The sequence below is a fragment of the Scomber japonicus genome, chromosome 21, assembly GCF_027409825.1.
Source record: "Scomber japonicus isolate fScoJap1 chromosome 21, fScoJap1.pri, whole genome shotgun sequence".
Lineage (NCBI taxonomy): Eukaryota > Metazoa > Chordata > Actinopteri > Scombriformes > Scombridae > Scomber > Scomber japonicus.
Genome location: NC_070598.1, coordinates 12,343,183 through 12,365,123, shown reverse-complemented (window position 1 = coordinate 12,365,123; position 21,941 = coordinate 12,343,183). Strand labels below are relative to the sequence as shown.

The window sequence follows — 21,941 nt, the reverse complement described above, 5'->3', positions numbered from 1 at the left end:
ATGTCTAAATGTGGAGGATTTGGTCCAACTACTGATGTGCCGGATGTGCCGGATGTGGTCTACATTAGTTATAAGGTGAGTTATTAAACTACCTTCTTCATATCTCCACAGACGACACTCTTGTGTTCATCTCATTCTGCATTTTTTGTTATTTCCTTCATAAACAGATGAAGCCTCAAGTAGAAGTGAAAACAGGGAAGAACTTCGAGGAATTTATACCTACACAATACAGCTCTCAGGTTGTGGCTGGTACAAACTACCTGATCAAGGTAATGAATATTGTGATATATTTTAAATATTTCTTTTGTCCTTACTGTATTGTCAAGTAGCTGAAACCTGAGATTTTTAGTTCTATATTTAACAATAAACATGACTTAATAAACTTGAAACTTGATTATGAAGTGAGTTAACTGTGACAATGCAACATGAGATCAAGAAGAATATATTTATCTACATATCCTGTTTTCCTCTCTTTCCTGCAGGTTCACGTTGGAGGAGAAAGCTACATTCATCTGCTTGTCTTCCAAGACCTACTATGTCGTGGAGGAAAGATCAGTCTGAGCGGTGTACAGGAGGACAAAACCAAAGACGACAAGCTGGAACCTTTTTAATACTGATCACATCACCTGCTTCAACTGCTCAGCACCTCTCATCTAAACACTTTGTTCTGACATCAATCTACTTTACAATATTTCTTCATTGTAAAGTAACAGACAAATATTTGGTGATTTTAAAGAATGAATAAAGAAAGTATCAGAAACACAAAAAAGATTTGTTGTGATTCTTGCAACTGCTGGTTTTAAAGAAGAGACCAACTTGCTGAGCAGAAGTACGAATAAAAAAAATGGGAGCTCATTAGTCTGACCAAGTCTGACTGTTGATTAAAATGGCATCATATTAATCAGTTGTATTTTCTCTTTAACATATTGAATCATTTTAAAATAGTGCTCAGAATAAATGTATTTCATTGTTAATGAAAAAAGACATTTAAATTAAATCCTCATGTTGTGAGTAATGACAAACTAGGAAACATCTTATTATCAGTTAGTTGTGACAGGTGCTCAGAGGTGGCAAAATATTTCATAGATATTTTGCATCATACATTAGCTCTAAAATGAGGAGCAGCACTGATACTGGCTGAATTGTTGTCTGCCAACATTCCTGACATTACATTTCAAATTAAATGAAACCACACACAAGAAGCTTCACTTGAAAACATTTCATTATCTTTTAAAAAACTGTTTGTACAATGTGTCTCATTAAAGAAGTACACAAAGATGACTGTTGGACAGTGATGGTAACGCAACACAATAACCACAATGGAATCTGAGTGTGATGAGGAAGAGGTCAGAGTGGTCTGGGTGTTGAACAGCCTGTACTCGGCACGCAGCAGCAGGTCACAGTTTCGGCTCCAGTCTGGATTCAACCCTTGAGTGAAGCGGCTCCTCTCGACACGCAGAGCTTTACACTTCACTTCACCTTTGGGGGCGTGTAGTGGATTCTGCACCTTTCACTGAAAACCTAAACGGGGGGTGGGGGTGGGGGGTGAAAGGACAAAGAAAAAAAAAACAGTAGTGAAGTGATCACTGTGGGATTACAGGACACTATGGGTGAATGACAATAGGGAGTGTACCTTCAGACTTCTATCATTGACGACTTCTTCAACATTCAGCTCTGATTGCATAAGCTTTAGCTGGAGGAAAGGAAGACAAAAGCTGCATTATTTTCATTGAAAATTAATTCAGTGATAGAAAGCTAAATATGTAATAATAACCATGTTTTGTCAACTTATGATTTTTTTTACTCAGTTGACTGCTGATTGATTCCCAAAGCCCAAGATGCAACCTGTTTGTCCCATACAAGAATCCACAACCCGATAGATAAAAGATATTACATTTATTGTCTTAGAAGGCAAAAAATGATTTATCAATGATCAAAATAGTGGATTGATTAATGTTGCAGTTCAGTGGAGGAGGAAATCATTTTGTTGGTGGATAAATGACAACATATGATTTTTAGTGATCCGGGTTTCTAGTGTTTAAACTCTTGGGTCCAGTCTCTCAGACCCTAGACTAATGACAAGATTCTGTGAAAATATCCATTGAGAAGACTTACTTACTTAACTAGACTTAATCCCTGTCCAAGAAATCAGCCCCTGGAGAGCTACAATAGGTAGCTCTATCATCTCAATGTCTGGATTTGTTTTTCTTGGCTAAGTCCAAATTCATCCAACCTTTTTTTAAAAATTACCATTTACACACTGCACTGCTCATAACTGCACTGCTCACATCTTAGTATTTGACGCCCTCTAGTATCAGAAACAAGAATTACTTTGGTCTGCTCCTTCCTGAGCTGTTTAATGAGCACCATGTTGTCGCTGTCCTTCGTTCTTTCTTCACGCAGTTGTCCCACCACGTCAGATGTCTGAGCTATGCAGGCCTTGATAGCTTTGTCTCTGCTCAAGTGAGCCTCCATCATCTGTGTGACACACAAAAGTGACAAGAAACACAGAACACTGAGAAAAAGCCAGGAGGTGAACACGCAAACACATTATTATAGTCATGATGACACACTCACAGATTCATAGAGTTGCTTGCATGTTTGCGTGGCGTCTACTTTGCCTGAGAAGGAAACTGTAGGTACGGTGGTGTTCAGGGCGTGGACGATGCGATCATCTATGGTGCGCATTACCTTCAGCACCTCCTGAGAAACATGGGACAGAGACATTCACAGGGAGAGGTGTCATTTTAACTACAAGCATCAAAGATCTGAAGGGCTGCAACAAACAAAAACAACAAGGTCATGACTGAGGTTAACACCGATTGCAACAGGCAGACTGGTATAGCACTGGCAGTAATGTAGCTGTCGTAGATTTTAGAGGAAATAAAAACACAGAAACAACTGAAATAAGTGTCAGGGCTCATCCTTGAGGATAGGGTGAGCTGTTTAGAGTAGAGGTTTCTGCTCCTTCACATTGAAAAAAAAGCCAGTTGAGGGTGTCAGGGTTGTGATTAAGATGCTACCTGAACCAAGAGTCATGTACTATGTTCATTATGCCTTCTGATGCCTGCATTCTTGCACTAAATATGCTTCTTAACAATATTTTCATTCATTTCTTTGAATTGAATGGCTCATCATTTTTTGAGTAACTAAAACAGTGTTTGAGACTTGTAGACCCCTAAAAATTAGGCAATTTAGAGATGTAATGATTAAAAAGAAGTGTTATTTTGGCTGCTGGGCCAGTGAAAATATACTCTACTGGTCAAGTGGGCCAATGGGGATTTAAAAAAAAAAAAGTTTTTAAATTTTTTTTACAATAGGCCTATTGACCATCATTTCCAAAAATATGTGTAGAACATGTGGTAATAAGTCGTAATGAAGTTAGCTTACACAGAACTGGGTGATAATTTATTCCTGATGCCTTAAAAAGTCAAATCAGCCCAGGTCAATTTTGACCCCGGAGGACAAAAGTCTCTCCTTGTCACAAACCTTGTGACAGTCGGTGGTGTAAGAAGTACTCAGATCCTTTACTTCAGTCAAAGTACCAATGCAACAGAGTAAATATACTTCATTACAAAAGTACATAAGTATTAGCAGCAAAATACACTGAAAGTACTGCAGTACAAGGAGCAGTTTGGTCCCTCAGACTGATATATTATTACATTAAATTATCAATACTGAAGCGTCAGTGTGTAAGCAGCATGTTTGTGTTGTAGCTGCTACAGGTGGAGCTAGTTCACACTACTTTATAAACTTCTTTATTCATATAACAATGTGTTATTTTATCCACTGTGTCCAATCTTCATCTGAAAAGTAACTACAGCTCTGAAATAAATAAAGTGGAGTGGAAAGTACAATATGTCCCTCTGAAATGTAGTGGAGTGGAAGTATAAAGTAGTTAGTTACAGTGGACACAGACAGACAGTGAAACAGCTCCAGTAGATTGGTTTTATGACATTGATGTGAAGACACACAGAGACTCACTGACAGCTGCACGGAGCGGCGCACAGAAAACACACAGCACGGCCTCGGCTCGGGTCGCCACAGCTGCGTGACACGTGTGTACAAATGGATAAATGCTTTAGTTTTATTTACCTGAAACATTGAAAAGTCCTCACAGTTTAAAGTCCCTGCATGCGCCGCCATAGTTGACTGCGCGGGTCCTCTCCATTCGCAGCGCCAGATGTCCAGCACAGTGCCTGAATTAAATCCTCCTCGGTCAAGCTGAATATAAAGACACATATATTATATCTCTAATGAACTCATAATATAAGCAAGTATGTTTTGCAATAAGTTAGTTAATTCCTCTATTGGAATAAACGTATAAACGTATAATAAATACAATTAGGTACACAGTGTCTGTAGCAAAATAATGTATACACTTTAACTGCACCAATTCACTATTGATATACAGTAATATTCTTATTGTTAATAGTGGTAGAAAGTAATAAAGTACTTTTACTCAAACACTGAACTTAAGTAAACATTTGAGGTACTTTACTTAATGTCCATTAGATGCTACTTTATACCTCTACTTCACTACAAAGGTACATATTGTATTTGTTACTTTTCAGATGAAGATTTGACACAATGGATAATATGACATGCTTTTAAAATACAAGATGAAAGTGGTTTCCAACCTTTTCGGGTTTTTATGTCTTACAAAAAGCAGTGTGTAGTCAGGTCACCTTTCAGATGTCTATGAGTTGTTAACAATTCCACCAAATAGTGATGTTTCCCTCTACATTTCTCACATGGTTTAATTTCAATAAATGTTCAAATGATCCACTATTTCTCCAAAAATCAAAGATTAGAGAAAAAGTCCAAAAACTGAAAACAGATTTCTGTATAAGAACTTTTTCTTCTTTCTTCTCCCATTAATTATCTCAGTTTTACCTGGTGACCCTTTGAAGGGGGCCGACTCCTATAGGTTGGGAACCACCGGCCTAAACTAGCTAACTGTAGCCTATATACAGTAGTTGAAACTAGCTCCACCTCCAGCTGCTACAACAGTAACATGCTGCTTCAGTATTAATAATATAACTTGTTCCACACTACTTTTACTGCAAATGCTTTAAATACATGTTGCTGCTATTACTGTATTTATTCAGGACTTTTGAATATAATGGAGTATTTTACATGGTTGTGTAGATACTTTTTCTAAAGTAAAGGATCTGAATACTTCTTCTACCCCTTGTTACATAACTTATGAAGAAATGCACCAGTCATTCCCAGCCTTTTTCCTTAAGGGACTCCTATTCTATTGAGTAAACTGAATAGGCACATCTTGTTAAACTTTCACTATCATTATCATTATTTTATATTTCAAAATCTACATGAACTAATTAATATATTTTCAAATGAGAGATAAATCTATACTTTGAAAGAAATGATCTCCCTATACATCATGAAAAACACCTGAACTTAGATTTTGATGAAGTAATTAAAATAGTTACATTACTGATTACATTTTAAATGAGGTAACTAGTAATCTGTTACCTATTACATTTCCAAAGTAACCTTCCCAACCCTGCCTATCAGTCTGAGGCAGGGGCAGAGCCAACATGGTGGCCAGGGGTGGCACCAGCCCCCCTGGAATCTGATTGGCCACCCCTGGTGCCCCCCCCCCACCACCACCACTGGAATGAACTGGTTGCCATTAATTTCCTAAGAGTAGAATTGTTTTCTTATCAAAAACATTTTACAGTGATTTGATATTTTCCAAATGATTTAGCTAATTGTTTTGCTTGAGGCATTATCTTCACTTCATCCTGTCTGGCCACCCCATCAAAAATTTTCTAGACCCACCCCGGTCCCCCTGGGTTAATTCAAGCACTGTGTCAAAGTGAATGAGCTCATTGAAACTAGGCAGGTGTGTGGATGGTATCAATACTGTATCATTAATATCAAGAGTCTAGATCTATTTTTTAGTTTGTTATATTGTTGTTATTTTACTTTTTACGCGTTCATTATGTGCCATCCTTCTTTAGACTGTGACCCAGCCTGGCCCCCCATCAAAAATGTTATAGCCGTGTCCCAGTCCCCCTGGGTTCATTAAAGCACTGTGTCAGAGTGAATGAGCTCATTGAAACTAGGTAGGTGTGTGGATGGTCTATCTGTTTTTTTTAAAATATTTTCTTTTACTTTTTACATGTTCTTTATATGTGCCACCCTTCCTTAGACTGTGCCCTGCATCTAAATCTGTCCCTGGTCTGTGGCATCTCATGTGTGGAGTCATGTGGTTTAATTTAAATTATTATTTGATTATTATTTTAATCAGGCGTACTGTGCGGGCACCTGTCTTATGAGACAGGGTCCAGGTGGCCACCCTCGCACAGATCTCGCGATAGCTTCATGGCTCTTGGGTAACAGCCAGTGAAAGCTGAAGCTAGTTGACTTTCAGCTGCTCACAGACACTTTGTTTTTACGCAGTTTCATGGCCTGATAGACTACTTTAATCTCATTTTATTTATTTAAAAAAAGAAAAAAAAAAGCAGCATGAATCTCGTCAGGTCTCGCCTCTCCATCGGCAACCTCTTGGGTTCGTATAATTAACTTGACTTTCTGTTTTTATGGATTAAATATCAGCGTCTCTTCTTTTAGGAAGCTGCCAATAGGTACAAATGATCTCTCACAGCACTAGTTTGACACGTTTTGACATTTATCGACACTTGTTCAACTGTTCTTTAGTTAAATCACGTCATTGTTGTTTGTTTAATACGGGCGTGAAAGGTGTGTGACAGACAGGTAACTTCAAGTCCTGTTTTTGTTGTGAAATGTGATCGGAACATTAAAACACTTTGACCTAGCTGACTTTGCTTTAGTGTAATGCGATATTTATTTGAAGTTTTTTCTAATCGTGCAAGTGGATGCCCCGGTTATGAAGTGTTTTGTAGTTTTGTGCATATTAAAGGACAGGCTCAGGTTTTTTTTCCCAGTCTGTCTATAAACAACATATTGACACGTGTTTCTGGCTGTAATTCCTCCTGTTCATACTGACCATTAGATCATTCTTTCGATGTTATATCTATTAAGTGCAAATGTCCTTCTTTTTGTTACTATACTTCCACAACTCAACATGGAAACACTGCCCAAGGAAACACACCCACAGAGGGAATTTGATGCTATAAAGATTGATATGGCTAACTTAGACTGATAAAGTCTCATATAATGACTGTGTGGATCTCACTGTGGGTTTTGGCCCCCATCACTTACATTTGAAGGGGATATTTTAATAGTCAGTATGAACAGGAGGAAAACCTCTTTCACTGTTTAAATGGACACCTGACTGTTGTTTTAAGACACACTTGAAAAATTGTATACCTGTCCTTTTAAAGTCACGAAATGCTTAAATAATGACTACTTACTTTTTTGTGTACAGTTGTCTCTTGTAGGTGTGAGATTTTTGGCATGAATGAAGTCTGTTGTGCAGAGTTGCAACCAGCAACAATTTTCAGTCCAAAACAAAAATATTTTCAGTTTATTATTATAAAAGAGTTAAAAAAAAAAAAACAGTGAACAGTGAAAATGACTTGATTTTTAATATATTTCTTGTTACTTTCTGGTTGATAGACTAAGTAATTGATAAATTGTTATTGCAACTTCAATGATTAGGCAATTCCTCGATTAGTTGATCAAAAGAAAATTGATTGCAAAAATGCCAAATATTGTTTGTTTCTAGCCCCTCACATTTGCTCATATGCTGCTTATCTTTGTCATATGTATATGCTTTTATCATTAATTATTCAGAGGAACGCCCTGGTTACATTCACACAGTAGCGCATTCATACCTGGAAGCTGTCCAGTATTATCACAGTATGACCTGCCAGCAGCTTCACTGGAGCAGATTCAGGTTAAGGGTCTTGCTCAAGGGCACCTCGCTGGTAATGAGGGAGGGGCAGTGTTGCTTTTTCACTTTCCTCAACCAGGTTTATCCTTTTAACAGTAAATTGAGTATCTTAAGGTTTCAGACAGTAAGTGAAAACATCACCGTGGGCTCTGAGAATTCTGAATGACATTCTTTTTTTTTTAACACTTTGACTGAACAGCTGATCAAACGTTGTGGTGGAAATCGGCAGATTATAATACTCGTTAGTTTCATCCTTAGTTGTGATTATGATTTCCCTTCTGCGTGTTTTAATATCTCAACAGGTCAGAGGTGCAGACAGGTCAGTGAGACATGGAGCCACAGAGGGATGTGCAATAAACCACAGGAGGCCAAAGCAGAGCCTCCATCTACAGCTCCAGCACACGGTAGAGTTTTGAATTCTCACACATGCAGGACACAAACTAATTCAATCACAGATATTAACCACCACGTTTTCAAGTGAAAACAGAAACTGGCTCAATCTGGTGCCAGATTTCCACATAAATACATAATTGATCATTTATTTTTCTTAGGAAGAAACATCAACACAAGGATAAAACATCCCAAAAATGACTGTTGTGGATTTTGTACCTCACCAGAATGCCTGTTATTATTGACAGCGTGTGAAAGTTTCTAAAGTCCCAAAGGAAAGTCAGACACAGGAAGTGGGGCCACAGTTTTGGGTGACGCAGCCACTGACTCTGGGCTTGTGAAATTTTAACTTCACAGCTTTTGTGCAGGATGTGGATTCACTGTTTGTTTTCTATAGATTTGTGGACTTAATTTGTTCTCTGTTCCCTCTAGCACCACCTCGCATGGCGTTCAAAATCCCAGGCTACAGACCCTCCCCGATGGACAAGAGGATCTTGATTTGGTCGGGACGCTTTAAGACACCAGAACAGATACCAGAGATTGTGTCGTAAGTAGCGTCTTCCTGTTTATACCAGACCTCCCAGCACACTCGCGTCAGATTAGCACTTTGCTTGATTTAGTTAAGTTACATCACAAGACCAGAGCTAACTGACGGCTGCTGCTGGTCGTCCAAGACCGCTGCACTTCAAATAAGGCGTCTGCTCGCGGCTGGAGGTAATTACAGTGGTTCCTGGCATCAGGGTGGAGATCTCATGTGATCTGCTGATTGTCACGCATACAAACTGCAGACCTCCCAGTATGAGCAAAAACACCTTTCTATACACGCTGATTGATGTCTTCTACATGATTTTCTGTACATTAACGAGCATATTGTTTTTGATGTTTGTACACCTGCCTGTGTCACAGGTTTGAAATGATTGACGCCGCCAGAAACAAAGTGAGAGTGAAAGCCTGCTACATTATGATGGGCCTCACAATAGGGGCCTGCTTGTTTATGATCTTCCTGGGCAAAAGGGTGAGAGAAAAAATCTAAATCTTTCAGTTTCTGCTGTATTTCAGAATGAATATAAATATAATCACCTGTGTTTTGTTACAGGCTGCACGCAGGAACGAGTCCCTGACAACTCAAAACATGGAGAAGAAAGCTAAATGGAGGGAGGAATTTCAAAAAGAGAGGGAAGCTGCCGTGGCCCTGTCTGAGAAGGCTCAGTGATGGACAACTAGCCCCCTACACAACTATGCCATTTTCCCCAGCTACTGGGCCAATAATGTCCCTTTTCCTGCCGTATAATGTGTCACAATTATGAAGCTCTCCTCTGTGTAGCAATCCCAAAACACTTTGGAGCGGTTTAGCATCAGCTTTTACAACCAGGAGACAAATGTGGATTATTTAAGAATAGTGAAACCCAGTGTAAGGTTTTATCTTTTGAGCAAATGTACTGAGGGTGTAAAAGGGTACAGGTTTACTGAGGCCCTTTTTAAAAAATCTGCAAGGAATGAAACTCATACTCTCACTCAACTAAAAACTGTAATGCAGATTTCAAGTGTCAGTGGATTTTTATATCTACTTGTTTGCTTCAAGTACAAACACGTATGATTCAGACAAGAAAAACCTGATGAATAAACGTATGAATTTCTGTTTCCCATTAGGATTAATAAGTACTCTGTCAGTGATTCTAGTGATGTTTCAAACATACCTCTCCTACTTCAAAGCCCTATATAGTAAATTTGCCTCAGAAGCAGGATTCTTGTAAAGACAATTCAGCACCAGAGTTTTAACTGGTCTTCAGTGGTCTGGGAAGTGGATCAGACTTACATGATCCACACACACACAATGGTCTGTCCTGTCCTAGTAATCATGTGATGTGACATCTACAGTTTGTATATAGTGAGCACCACAAATATCAGTTCAATAAAGTTATTAAAAACCAAGAAAAACTATTATTTTCTCATAAATATTGAGAAGTTTTTTTTCTTGTAGTGTGTGTGGTAAGTAGGATGTTCAGTTGTTCCTATAGTCCTCATGCATCTTGTGTGACAAATTAAGACAGAAGTAGTGATCAAATATTAAGTTGATGAATCGATTGACAGAAAATTAAACTGCAATGATTTTGATGATCAATTCATCTTTAAAATTATTTGAATCAAAAACTCACTGGGTCCACCTTCTCAAATGAGAATACTTACTTGTTTTGTTCAGTTTTATGACAGCAAACTGAATGCCTTTGGACTTTTGGTGGAAAAACTTGCAACGGGATGACATCACCTTTGGCTCTGAGGAACCATGAGAAGTGTTTTTCATTAACTTATGACATTGTAATGACCAAATGAGTTCTTAAAATGATAATTCCTTACTCAAGGTCCAATGAAACATATTCGCTTAAGACAGTAGTTCATGAAACGGCTTTTATGCAAATGGCATAACAGGGGACAGTTGCACAAACTCAATACAACAAACAGTAATGAACATGTAGAGCTGGTCATCTCCTGCAGAGATTTTGACAAAAGTAAGCAAAGATGAGGACTTGGTAAACATTCAGTTTAGCTAACTAAGGTGATCACCAGTATTTTCAAGTTTTATTCTGGATTTTTGTTGAAATTATCTGGAAGGATTTCTATTGAAAAAGGATTATGGCACCATCAGCAACATGAAAGATGCTAACCCCAAACAAACAAAAAAAAAGTAAAAACAGAAATGTTTTCAAAACCCAAAAGCTGATTTAAGTGTCAATGATTTGACATGATCAAATTAGGAAATACTACCTGAACATGGGTTGGAGAGCCATGCTACTGCTCACAGCTACATCGCCAATTTTCCAGAGTCTGATTGGTAGAAGTTTCTTAAGTCAGAATGAAGTTGTTCGAACTTTGCTGAGGCAGCATGATCTACTGATTGTAATTAGTGTGCTAACAGTTTCAGTCCACAATATGCTTGAGTCCCTTTGTTGGAGGGGTAAACAGTGAAGTACATTGTAATCCTTGTCATACCAGAAGGGGACCGAGGATACAGACCACCACCTCTATACGCCTCGCTTCCTGAGGAGGGAAGAGCCATGTCATCAACCAATTAAATAGCTAAATGTAAAAACTAAGGTATATTCTCAATGAGCAGGCATCAGTCCTGAACTAAAGTGCTGCAAATGAAATGACATTATGGTAAGATAATAAAAATGCCTGCTGGTCTGCTGCTGCACAGATTCCAGGGTTCAATAGTCTGTTTTGTCTTGTCCAAGTCTGTCCAATTGTCTCAGTGCGAGGGAAGACTCCAATTTCCCATGGTTCCATGGGGTTATTCACATCACACCAGAGGCAGGAGGCAGTCCAAAAGCTCTTCAGGATGAAGCCTGTGCAGATGGATAATCCCGTTACTGGATGAAGGAATGCATGATATGAGATCCAGGAGGGAACGCAAGCAGCCTGATTTGTCACTGACAAGCTCCACCCCTCAGCGACACAGTCAAGTTTCTAATTTGTCCATCTGTGGTTACTTATCCAATGGATGGAGAGCAGAGGTGAAGCAATTCACCTCCATTTTTTTTTAGTCGTTTAAGTGCCTTCTGTAGAGGTCAGGTGAGTCCTTGAGTCGGGACCGGCCACATGGCCCCACTGTGGGCAGTTCAGTCCAGTGACCAGTCAAATGTGGTCAACGTCTCATGGTCAGTCCAGTGTTTAGGTTAGATCATTCTTCTGTGTGTGTGTGTGTGTGTGTGTGTGTGTGTGTGTGTGTATGTGTGTGTATGTGTGTGGGAGGGGAAGGAAAACAATCATGTCTATGTTTGTCTGTCTTGTGAGTCATTAATGCTTGAATCAGACAAGCTGTGCAGTCCTACTATCTCCCGCAGGGATCGCCAGTCTTCTGGGAACATGGAAAGGTGGGCAGGCTTTTCATTTGAAATGAGCGGAGGACAAAATCCAAAAACTAAAATGAGGATGTGTTACCGGGACAAATCAGCTGGGTACCTTTTGGGAAGCAGTAGGAGATGCTGGAGTCTGCGCAGGTGGTTGCTGAGGATTGAGGCGCAGAGTTGAGTTCAGCGCAAGACAGAATGATGAGTGAAACCTTCACAAACTGGCTGACAAGACCGCGGAACTTGACCCACTTTGGACGTACGCACACGTGCTCCATTAATATTATATTCTTCATAATCATGATAATGATTAAAATCAATCTCTCCGACGATGAGAAGGGAAGGAAGGGGGACCCGAGGGCTGCTGTTGCCCTTGTTCACGGCAGTGGGCAGAGAGTGAGAGAAATGAGCGGAGGTGAGGATGAAGGTGGAGCACAGGGGAGGATTTAGCATTATAGCTGGAAGCCTTCCATCGGGGCCTCGCACTGCTGGAAGAGGAACTGCTGCTGCTGCAGGTCAACAGCCGGAGCCAGAGACGGGTCCTCATCTTCAGTGTTGAAGTAGCGCTCGATCAGGTCGAAGGCTTTCTGGTAGATTTCCTGGTTCTCATGGCCCTGCAGGAACTCCAGCTTATCCAGACCTGATGGAGAAGGGAGGAACATAACGATTTGTCAATTGACAGAAAATTAAAATAGTTAATCGTTCAGTCATTTATCAAGCAAAACTCCCAGATATTCTCTGGTCTTGAACTGTTAATATCACTGTGGTGATTTTTTTTCAGATGTTCAGTCTTAAAAGCTTTCCATTTTATTTTTGTTCTTGAACAATATAATAAGCGTTAATGTAATCATTTAAGGGGACTCAAAATGATTCACTTACCATAGGCCTCTTCGATGAGCGCACAGTAAGGGTTGATGCCTTTTCCCCTCTTGGCCTCCAGTTCTCCCAGTCGCAGGATGTTCTCCAAGCCATTCAGAGCCACCTGCACTATTTTGGAGTCCATAAGTGTGAGCAGGTCACACAGAGGTTTTATGCAGCCAAGGTCCACTAGGTGCCTGCAGGGGGCAGTGCATACACACACAATACCATTTTATTACAGTAATAATTCAGAGAGAATAATTGTCTTTGGCTTAATAATCAAATCGAAGTGTGTTCTGCAATTGCACATACTGCAGAAGAGGTTGCAGATACTGTTTAGGTATGTTTATGTCCATTAGTGGTCTAACCTGATCTGCTCTGCAGAGCCCCCCGAGGTGGCGTTGGTGATGGCCCAGGCCGCCTCCTTTCTTGTGCGAAACTCTGCTACTTGCAGGATAGTTATGAGAGGAGTCAGCAGACCTGCATCTATCACCATCTGCAAAGATGATTAGACGAATCAACATTACAAAGTCTCAAACTTGTAATTAATAATTTCTAGGCTGTACACACACACACACACAGACACAGACACAGACACACACACACACACACACACACACAGACACACACACACACACACACACACACACACACACACAGACCTGTATTTGTGCTCGATTCCCTGCAGTGATGTTGGAGATCGTCCAGCACGCTTCCTTCTTGATGGACTCCTTGGGGCTGCTCAGAAGGTGAAGTAGGGACTGCAGCGCTGAACAGTTTAGGATCACCTGAGACCATAACCGAAATTAGTCGGAAACATTCATTTACTTTTTAGCTAAGTAGAACAACTTTAGGTGTGTGTACATGCTCCCATTACCTGTGTCTGTAAATCATCTCCAGTGACTATATTACCAACAGCCCGCAGTGCAGGGGACACCACCTTATAGTCAGTGTGCCTGGAACAAATCAGAGTTGTGATCAGTGTGTTATATTATGCTTTCTGTTGTTGCTGCAGTAAGTTTATGGCATTTCATCACATGGTATATGTATACTAGTATTAGGATATTTTTAAGTGCAGCATATTTTCCTGACTTTTGTTGTAGTTTTGACGAATGGGAAATTATATCTGAGGGTGTTTTTAAATAGTTTGTTTGCTCTGGTCTGAATCAGTAGATGAGTAAAGTGAACTTATTGTGTTTTCCCCTTGATTTGGGTTCTTTTCACACATCCACAAATCCAAGCCAGGTGAAAATGTTCACTTCAATTACTGGTAGGATGTTTCAGAGGTGAAAGCAAGAGCGTAAACATAGGAAGAAGGTCCTGAAGGAGGTTCACTGGCCAAATACAATGTACTATGCTGCACTAGTTCAGGTGTGACCTCGATTCATTCTCCGGCTAGTTGTTACCAACTATTAAATCCACTATAGTTGTATCGAGTTCAGATCATGTTCTCATCACAAACTAGACAGCTCCACATTTCATTTGGGACTGGACCAAGACCAACTCCTATGGGGTCTCATTGCAGTTCTTTTAGTCTGCACCCAAGTGTGATTACTGTGTCTACATCTGCCCAAACAGACTGCACCGAGGGAGAAAATGAACCACAGTTCAATTTAACCAGACTACAAAATGTGGGTCTTTGGTGTTATCAGCCGGTGTCAGAGGAGGGCCCTTCATGTTTCTCCAAGAATTAATCTTTCTCAGCATTATGTGTTTAAGGCTTACATCAGTAACTCCACAAGCCTGCGACAGACTCCTGAGTCGATAACAGCCTGGATTTTGTCGTTGGGGCCGTCAGATAGGTAGGAGAGTGCCCAGCATGCGTCAGCCAGGATGTCCGTGTCATTGACAAACAGCAGCCAAGAGAGCACACTGAGACATGGGGACACCTGCAAAACATGGGGCAAAGAGAGGTGGTGAGAGGGAAGATGTTGGTGTTAAGTTCAGTGGGAGCGACTGTTTACCAGTTAACTTCAAACACTCTGTGACCTTGAAAAGTCAGATACGATGTACTTATTAATCCTTGTGAGAGGTGTAGCGTTACCATAGTGATATATTTATCTTGGCAACTCACCTTAGTGAAGTCTGGAGGTGGGTTCTTTCCTCTGCACAGGTTTGATAGCGCCCACACTGCATTCCTCATCATCGTTAGACGATTCTGTTTAGCCAATAACCTACAAGGATTTTATACAAAGTATGTTTTTACCAAGGATACAGAGTGGTGTATATTTATGGATTTTCTCTCTATCCCCAAATGTAAGAATAAGAGACAATGTGTCACTGAGTTGCTACTTACTGCACCAGGGAAGGCAGAATGTTGCAGTCTATGACAAAGTCTCTGCATTCTGTGCTATCCCCTGCTATGTTTCCCAAGGCCCACACTGCCTGCAGGCAAAGCAGTTATTCAAGTCAGACAATAACAACATTAAAATGTAAAATATTCATTAACAGGAATGAGTACAAGACTTGCAAAATATCAGTGGTATTCTATTAAAATGTGAACAACTCCACACAAAAAAAATCACTTCACTGTTTTATTCAACCTCATTAATCCCCCCCCCCCCCACAATCTCCTTAAACAAAGAAAAAGACCCAAAAAAAGGAACATGCAAGTCTGAGTCCTCCTTACTTGTTCTTGTACATCTTCGAAATCTGAGCTGAGCATCTCAATGAAAATGGGCACAGCTCCTGCTTGGATGACCACCCGTGTCTGGTGAGATGTACCTGATGCAATGTTGGTCAACACCCACGCGGCTTCAAACTACAACAATATTCAAAAAACATTAAAACAGATTACCTCGTGTTGGTCACAGGTTGAATTTTTAACTGTTAAATGGTCTCCTACTGTATGACACACCAAGCATATAGTATAAAACATCCATCATGTAGCACATACAAAATAAGGTAAAAAAAACTGCAAGAGAAATGTGGTTTCATGCCTCCTCAACTCAGTCATCCTGTGCACAGGAAATGTACCTGCAATGTGCAGTTTTCTCTCCTCTTAAGGAACTCAACAAAGCACTCCACCACTCCTGAAGTCGCAATGACTTCATCAATGGGTGGGTTGGGTTCTGTGTGAAACATATAATAGGAATCAGCACTAAGGAAAACATTCAATATGGCCATACTTATTACTACAGTATTACTGCATATATATATTAAAATATTTACCCAAATATTAAAAATATCACATGATAGAATTTTAAGTCACACTGTTAAAATACATTTTAACACTATATTAAGTTATGTATGTACCACCTTTCACAGAGCAAGTGCTTCACAAGAGTAAAATTGTTAAAAATAAGACAGTTAATAACAAACAATAAAAAATGGGCAATAAAAGGCCTTAGAAACACTTGACAGCACGAGGCGAGACAAAAAGCCAGTTTGAATAAAGGGAAATGAGCTAACATGTTGCTGAAGCAGTGATAAGACGAACACTGTTACCATTAACAGAAATAAACAAACGAGGAACAGACTTTGCACCCTTACCTTTAGAAAGGAGTTTCCTAAAGCGCTGAGTGCCTAATAGCTGCTGCTCAGGAGAACTTGAAAAGATCATTTGAGTCATATCCTCAGAGATCACCCCACCCTGTGCAGCACAGAGATGGAGAATTGATAAAACAAAAGAAACACTGCCACATCTTACTTGATACATGCATTGTGTGATGACTGTGAGGGTCTTATAATCTATTATCTATGACTAGTTTGATGTTTCTCACCATAAGTGGATCCATGTTATTAGCCTGGGACTCCAGGTAACCACTATCAGCCATCCCATCGTCCTCCAGGACGCCATCATCATCCACTGTGGCAACATTCCTCCTCTTAAACAGCTGGAATATAACAGTACATAAAGAAGTGGTTTTCTTTCAAGATACATTTCTTCCTTACATTTAGATTGCAAGGAACACGGCACACAAGTGGACACATTGGTAATTATTCACTCTACAATAAAGCACATTAATATCACTGCAGAGGAGATATTAAGTACTCCCTCCACTCCTGGCTCACCTGTTCATCCTTCTTCTGTTTGCGTAGCTGCAGACCTTCCTCTTCCCTCCTTCTTCTCATCTCATCTGTGTTGAGAGACTTGTTCTTGTAGCTCTTGAGTCGTGCATTGTCCTTACCCTGACTCATTGTGTAGCCTAAGAAGATGCAGAAACACATCACAGATTTAGAAAATCTGATATTTGGACCTAATGTCTGTATTGATTTCACAGTATTAATTATATAAATCATAATGTGTATCTTCAGCCATACTATTTATTTAACGTTTATTTGTATAGGAACAGGTGTATAACATGAACTTACATGTACTTACATAGTTAATACATACTACAGCATTTATAGCTTAAGATAGGTTGCAATGCACGTGCCTAGATTTTTTAAATACATAAAACTCAAACTACACAAACACAATAACATATACACCCATTAGAAGACGAAGCTCAACAACAAAGCAGTACATAACACAAGCATACCATAAAATACCCTGAATTAATGTTTAGCATTTGCAAACTATAAAGACCGTCAACACAGTGACTTAACATAGCTTGCTACGTTGCTATTGAAACTAATAGTTAACGGCTAACAGAGCTAAAAATGTTCATTTCTCTCAACAACACATCAACAAATGAGGGCATACAAGGATACTAGCTAGCTAGTGTCTATGTATTGACACTGGGTGATTACTACACTATCAAACATATATTTCTATAAGGATTAAGAGGGCTGCTTCCTCCTGGAGTATCGTAAAGCTGGAAAACACACGTGTTTGTGTTAAAATAATAAGATACTAGATACTATGAACATATTCGTTGTTAGCATAATAGACTAGCTGATGTAGCTAACGTTAGCTCTGAAATGCAATGTTAACCATTAGCTCAAGGGACAGCATCAAACCGGAGCAGTATTTATCAAACGTCGCTGACATCGACAATTACAATATGAATAAGAAGCGGTTCGACACAGAGGCTCCTAAATAGGTGTAATTATTGTTTATATGACCTGTCAAATTGGGCTCCGTAATCCCCTGATCCGTTAGGCCGCCGTTTCTACAGCCGTCGCCGGTATGTTATTGCGCATGCGTGAGCTCAGCCCTGCTAATTCCGCGAATGCGCAGGCTGGCTGAGGTCAGGTGTGAGTTTGTGATGTTGGTGCAGACCGTGCAGACTGTATGAACCTTTAGCTTTGATTCCTCTCTGAAGTAAACCTTTAACTCTGATGCAAGTGGAGACGCGCCGGCGCCAGACAACATCAGGTGGACTCATCAGTAGTTGTCTCTGGACACAAAGCATGAAAAAACCCACTGACATGAGAAAAATGAACACCAGAGAGATATAAAACAGCAAATTAATCTTATTTAGGTAAATTACATTTATGCTTATTTTTGTTATTAAGATAAGCCCAGAGTGGGTTTCTACCTCACCCGCACATGATTTTTATTTTTGTAGTTATTTTTTATATTTCTCTGACTTTTATGTTGGTGCAAATAAACTAAACTAAAACTAAACTAAACCAAATATTAATACAGTTTTGAAATTTTTAGTTCTTCAGTTTATTTATTTCAGTTTAGTTTTAGTTTAAGGAATCAACAAGTCTTAGTTTAGTTTGTATTTAGTTTTTCAGGTATTAGGAGACTTCATTTGTAGAAACTGAAAAGGATGAAAGAATGCTTGACACCAAATATGGTTTACCAAGTCATTTTTTATTAAAGGTATTAAACAATGCTCAACCCACTGCTCAGTAATTATCATCTGGAGCTGAATCAAAAACAAAACTTTAAATGGTCTTCATTAATAGCCAGAATGAAGTTATGGAAAAACCAGAAAATGAAACCACAATGAAAATGGAGCAGATTTTTTTCAAATTATTTTTCACTGCCAGTTTTATTTTTATTTTTAGTCTTTATTTTTGTTAACTACAATAACCCTGATGCTCATAATTATAACAGTCATCATCCATATTCCTGAAAACAAATGTTACAATGAGAAACTAAGAACGTGATTTTAAAAAAAGGCCTTATTTATATGCCACTTTCCACAGCCAGACTTTGTGCTTTAGCCTACATGAAAATTACAAAACGATAAAAAAAAATCTTTAGCATCAACATCCCTGGTCTATTCTGTACATTTCATTCAATTCCCTTCTGTTTAAAAATTAAACCTGTAGCTGCTAGCTCAGTATGTGTGCGTGTGTGTGTGTGTGTGTGTGTGTGTGTGTGTGTGTGTGTGTGTGTGTGTGTGTGTGTGTGTGTGTATGTGTGTGTGTGTGTGTGTGTGTGTGTGTGTGTGTGTGTGTGTGTGTATGTGTGTGTGTGTGTGCGTTCGTGTATGCGTCTGTGTATGTGTGTGTATGACTTAAGTCACTTTCATGGACAAACATCAGACTTAAGACTGGTTGATTGACCAATTAGGGATAGCTGTGTCCCTGATTGTACACTGATTTTTGTGTATCAGACAAAGGTCATTTGGGGATGAGGTGTATTTAAGTGCCTGTGGGGGGGGTCTGCAGGTGGCCATAATTGCTCATCATCAGAATCCAAAGATGCTCTGACTACTCAGCACAAACAGCTACACTGTTTGGGGGGGGGGGGGGGATATGTAAGACATGAGCCCCCCACACCCCCAAACCCCAGTCACCCACTTAACCTCCACACACACCACTTTGTTTAATTTGTTCTGTTTGTTCTATGTGAGTGAGTCATCATTAATCAATTTAATCTGCCCTGCATCTTCCAGATCCTCCAAATGTGCTGCATCTTCATACTGTGTTGTCACTGTTTGTCAGGTTTGTCTTAATGTCACTTTATGTTTGACACATTTAAATGTAATGTAAATAAAAACTATAAACTAACATTGACAGAAGTATGAGTGTTTTCCAGCTGGACCCATAACATAGGCTATAATGCCACGTGACAGGGAGCCTAAGTAAAGATCAAAGCTGCACAATGAGAGTGTTTTCTTCTGCCCTATGTCTGACACCTCTGAGTGACCTTATAGCCATCAAAATCCAAACATTGTTGCACATCAGGGACACTTTCTCTCCAAACACCTGTCTTCTGACATTCGAGTGACCTCCAGCCATACAATTCCAAACGCTCCACTTTGAATCCAATTTTTTTTTTTTTTTTTTTTTAGATGTCTATAAATATGAGACGCACAAACTGCGCAAACACTTCTCCAAAAATGACCACGATGCAAAGACAACTGGCGTTCAGGAGCTCCCTCATCGCTGATGGTGACTGCTTCGACATGTGGCATGACTACATGAACCTGGGCACACTGCTGGAAAAGCTGTGTGTTGGGCGTAAGATAGACCACAGAGACACCGAGGGTCCCAAGAAACAGGAGACGGCACTTGGGGCCTACATCTCCCGGCCCGAGGATGACAAGAACTCCACAGGGGGCAGTTTGGCCAGCAGCCTGTCAGACACCAGCTGCAGCGGGACTGACTACTGTCGCTTCTGCAAGCAGAACGGGGAATCTGCAAGGGTGTACCGCTCACACAAGCTGAGATCGGAAAACGGCAAAGTTGTCTGCCCCATCCTCTGGAACTACACCTGTCCCATCTGTGAGGCCACCGGGGACTATGCGCACACACGCCGGCACTGCCCGCAGGCGCAGCGTCAGGAGGCTGAGAGAAAGATGCCAGCATCCCGCTTCTGGTAGCTTCTGGAGAATGGACACTTGAAAGATTGTAAATAATTACCACAGATGTTTTGGTCATGTGTTCATGTTTATATAGACTGTTGTAGGTTCCAGATGTGTTTCATGTTTGCGCATTAATATGTTGCTGTCACTGCATGTTTGCTCTGCAGTGGTTTAAAAGTTGAATTAGGCATCAAACCCGTCGAGTATGTCAAAACATGTTATCAAACCTTCAAAAAGTTAAGTGTAAAAAAATGGACATTTTGGAAACCGCAAAATTAAAACTGTCTATCTGTGAATACATTAAAAAAACATATGTGAAAAGTTACAAGTGTCTTGGTGTTATATGTGATGTTTTTGTCATTGTGACATTTGCATTAAGGTTGAATACCGTTTAAACCAATAGTCGTAGTCTAGTAGTAGTTCATTTCCAATAGAAGTTAAGATTTGCATATTCATATGGATAACAAATGCAAATATACTGTACATTTCCTGAAAATACAGGATTCCAATATAAATATATATGTTTAGTATTAATATAAAAAGTATACCTGTTGATACTGCCAAAACATAAATTGGATTTTTAAAACTTTTAAGCAAGCAACTGAGTGAACATTGATGTACAATATGTGTCTCAGTGCAGGAGAATACAACTTTTTTATCAGTTATTAATATTATTAATGTTACATTTACTTTTAGCTTTAGGTAAATGACTATACATGTTTCTTTTTGAATAATTTTTGACATGCAAAGAGGGTAAACACACCCTTTATTGGGCTTTTACAGAGTCTCTTGCATTCAAATTGCACCACAAACAGAGCAATAAGCTATCTTAACTTAAATGTCACACATCTTTAGTAATTTTGAAATTAAGTGATAATGAAATTATGAGAATTATATGATGTGTCATTTATCTGTATAGTGTGTATCTACATGTCCTCTGCCCTCTAATTCCAGTCTTATATGATTCTCCCCCCACTGGCAACAGGCCAACATTTTATAATGCTCTCTACATGAAATTCATGGAAGTTGACATACTTCATGAGATATGTATACAGGAGTAGAAGGAGTAGTAGTGATTGGGTGATAAAAGACCAGTTACCAAACAGGTCTGCTGGGACAAAGTCTACCTTTTCTACCCTGTTATGCAGCAGAGTCATTAATCTCAGCTGATATGATTTGTTTTCTCATCATTTAAGTCCATCATCAGGCACAAACATATGGAAACACATGGAGGAAGTCTATAAACTTAGTTAGATGATATAGGTTTCAAGCATGTACACGTGCTGAAGGGCCATAAAAGTCCTGCTGTTACACAACTGCCACTTTTCCATCTAGTAAAAC

The 21,941-nt window shown here is 39.6% G+C and overlaps 5 protein-coding genes across 7 annotated transcripts; 3 read left to right on the top strand and 2 right to left on the bottom strand.

Moving 5' to 3' along the window:
* LOC128382872 (cystatin-A5-like) lies at positions 1-611 on the top strand. Its single transcript, XM_053342870.1, has 3 exons — positions 1-75; positions 168-269; positions 483-611. The coding sequence occupies exons 1-3, from the start codon at positions 1-3 to the stop codon at positions 609-611; spliced, it is 306 nt and encodes a 101-aa protein (XP_053198845.1).
* A 593-nt stretch (positions 612-1,204) lies between these two features.
* Positions 1,205-4,175, bottom strand: mix23 (mitochondrial matrix import factor 23). The gene is made up of 5 exons (XM_053342470.1): positions 4,096-4,175; positions 2,578-2,703; positions 2,332-2,478; positions 1,634-1,693; positions 1,205-1,521 (listed from the first exon to the last, which is right to left on the bottom strand). Exons 1-5 carry the CDS (start codon positions 4,144-4,146, stop codon positions 1,471-1,473), a joined length of 435 nt encoding a protein of 144 aa, XP_053198445.1. The 5' UTR covers positions 4,147-4,175; the 3' UTR covers positions 1,205-1,470.
* A 2,217-nt stretch (positions 4,176-6,392) lies between these two features.
* On the top strand, positions 6,393-10,177 carry fam162a (family with sequence similarity 162 member A). Its single transcript, XM_053342386.1, has 5 exons — positions 6,393-6,541; positions 8,152-8,253; positions 8,672-8,786; positions 9,146-9,254; positions 9,336-10,177. Exons 1-5 carry the CDS (start codon positions 6,499-6,501, stop codon positions 9,450-9,452), a joined length of 486 nt encoding a protein of 161 aa, XP_053198361.1. The 5' UTR covers positions 6,393-6,498; the 3' UTR covers positions 9,453-10,177.
* Positions 10,178-10,631: 454 nt separating this feature from the next.
* Positions 10,632-18,184, bottom strand: kpna1 (karyopherin alpha 1 (importin alpha 5)). Of its 3 annotated transcripts, none has more exons than XM_053342395.1 (14): positions 18,131-18,184; positions 16,960-17,093; positions 16,668-16,781; positions 16,438-16,537; positions 15,922-16,016; positions 15,575-15,706; positions 15,242-15,330; positions 15,020-15,119; positions 14,671-14,834; positions 13,823-13,901; positions 13,608-13,733; positions 13,314-13,441; positions 12,967-13,142; positions 10,632-12,727 (listed from the first exon to the last, which is right to left on the bottom strand). In XM_053342395.1, the coding sequence occupies exons 2-14, from the start codon at positions 17,083-17,085 to the stop codon at positions 12,540-12,542; spliced, it is 1,617 nt and encodes a 538-aa protein (XP_053198370.1). In that variant the 5' UTR covers positions 17,086-17,093; positions 18,131-18,184; the 3' UTR covers positions 10,632-12,539. The 3 variants fall into 3 exon arrangements, with proteins under 3 accessions (XP_053198370.1, XP_053198369.1, XP_053198368.1); XM_053342394.1 differs by lacking the exon at positions 18,131-18,184 and adding an exon at positions 17,956-18,011; XM_053342393.1 differs by lacking the exon at positions 18,131-18,184 and having other exon boundaries at positions 16,960-17,115.
* A 1,909-nt stretch (positions 18,185-20,093) lies between these two features.
* Positions 20,094-20,618, top strand: LOC128382603 (nanos homolog 2-like). Its single transcript, XM_053342602.1, has one exon. The coding sequence runs from the start codon at positions 20,100-20,102 to the stop codon at positions 20,616-20,618; it is 519 nt and encodes a 172-aa protein (XP_053198577.1). The 5' UTR covers positions 20,094-20,099.
* The last annotated feature ends 1,323 nt before the right edge of the window (positions 20,619-21,941 follow it).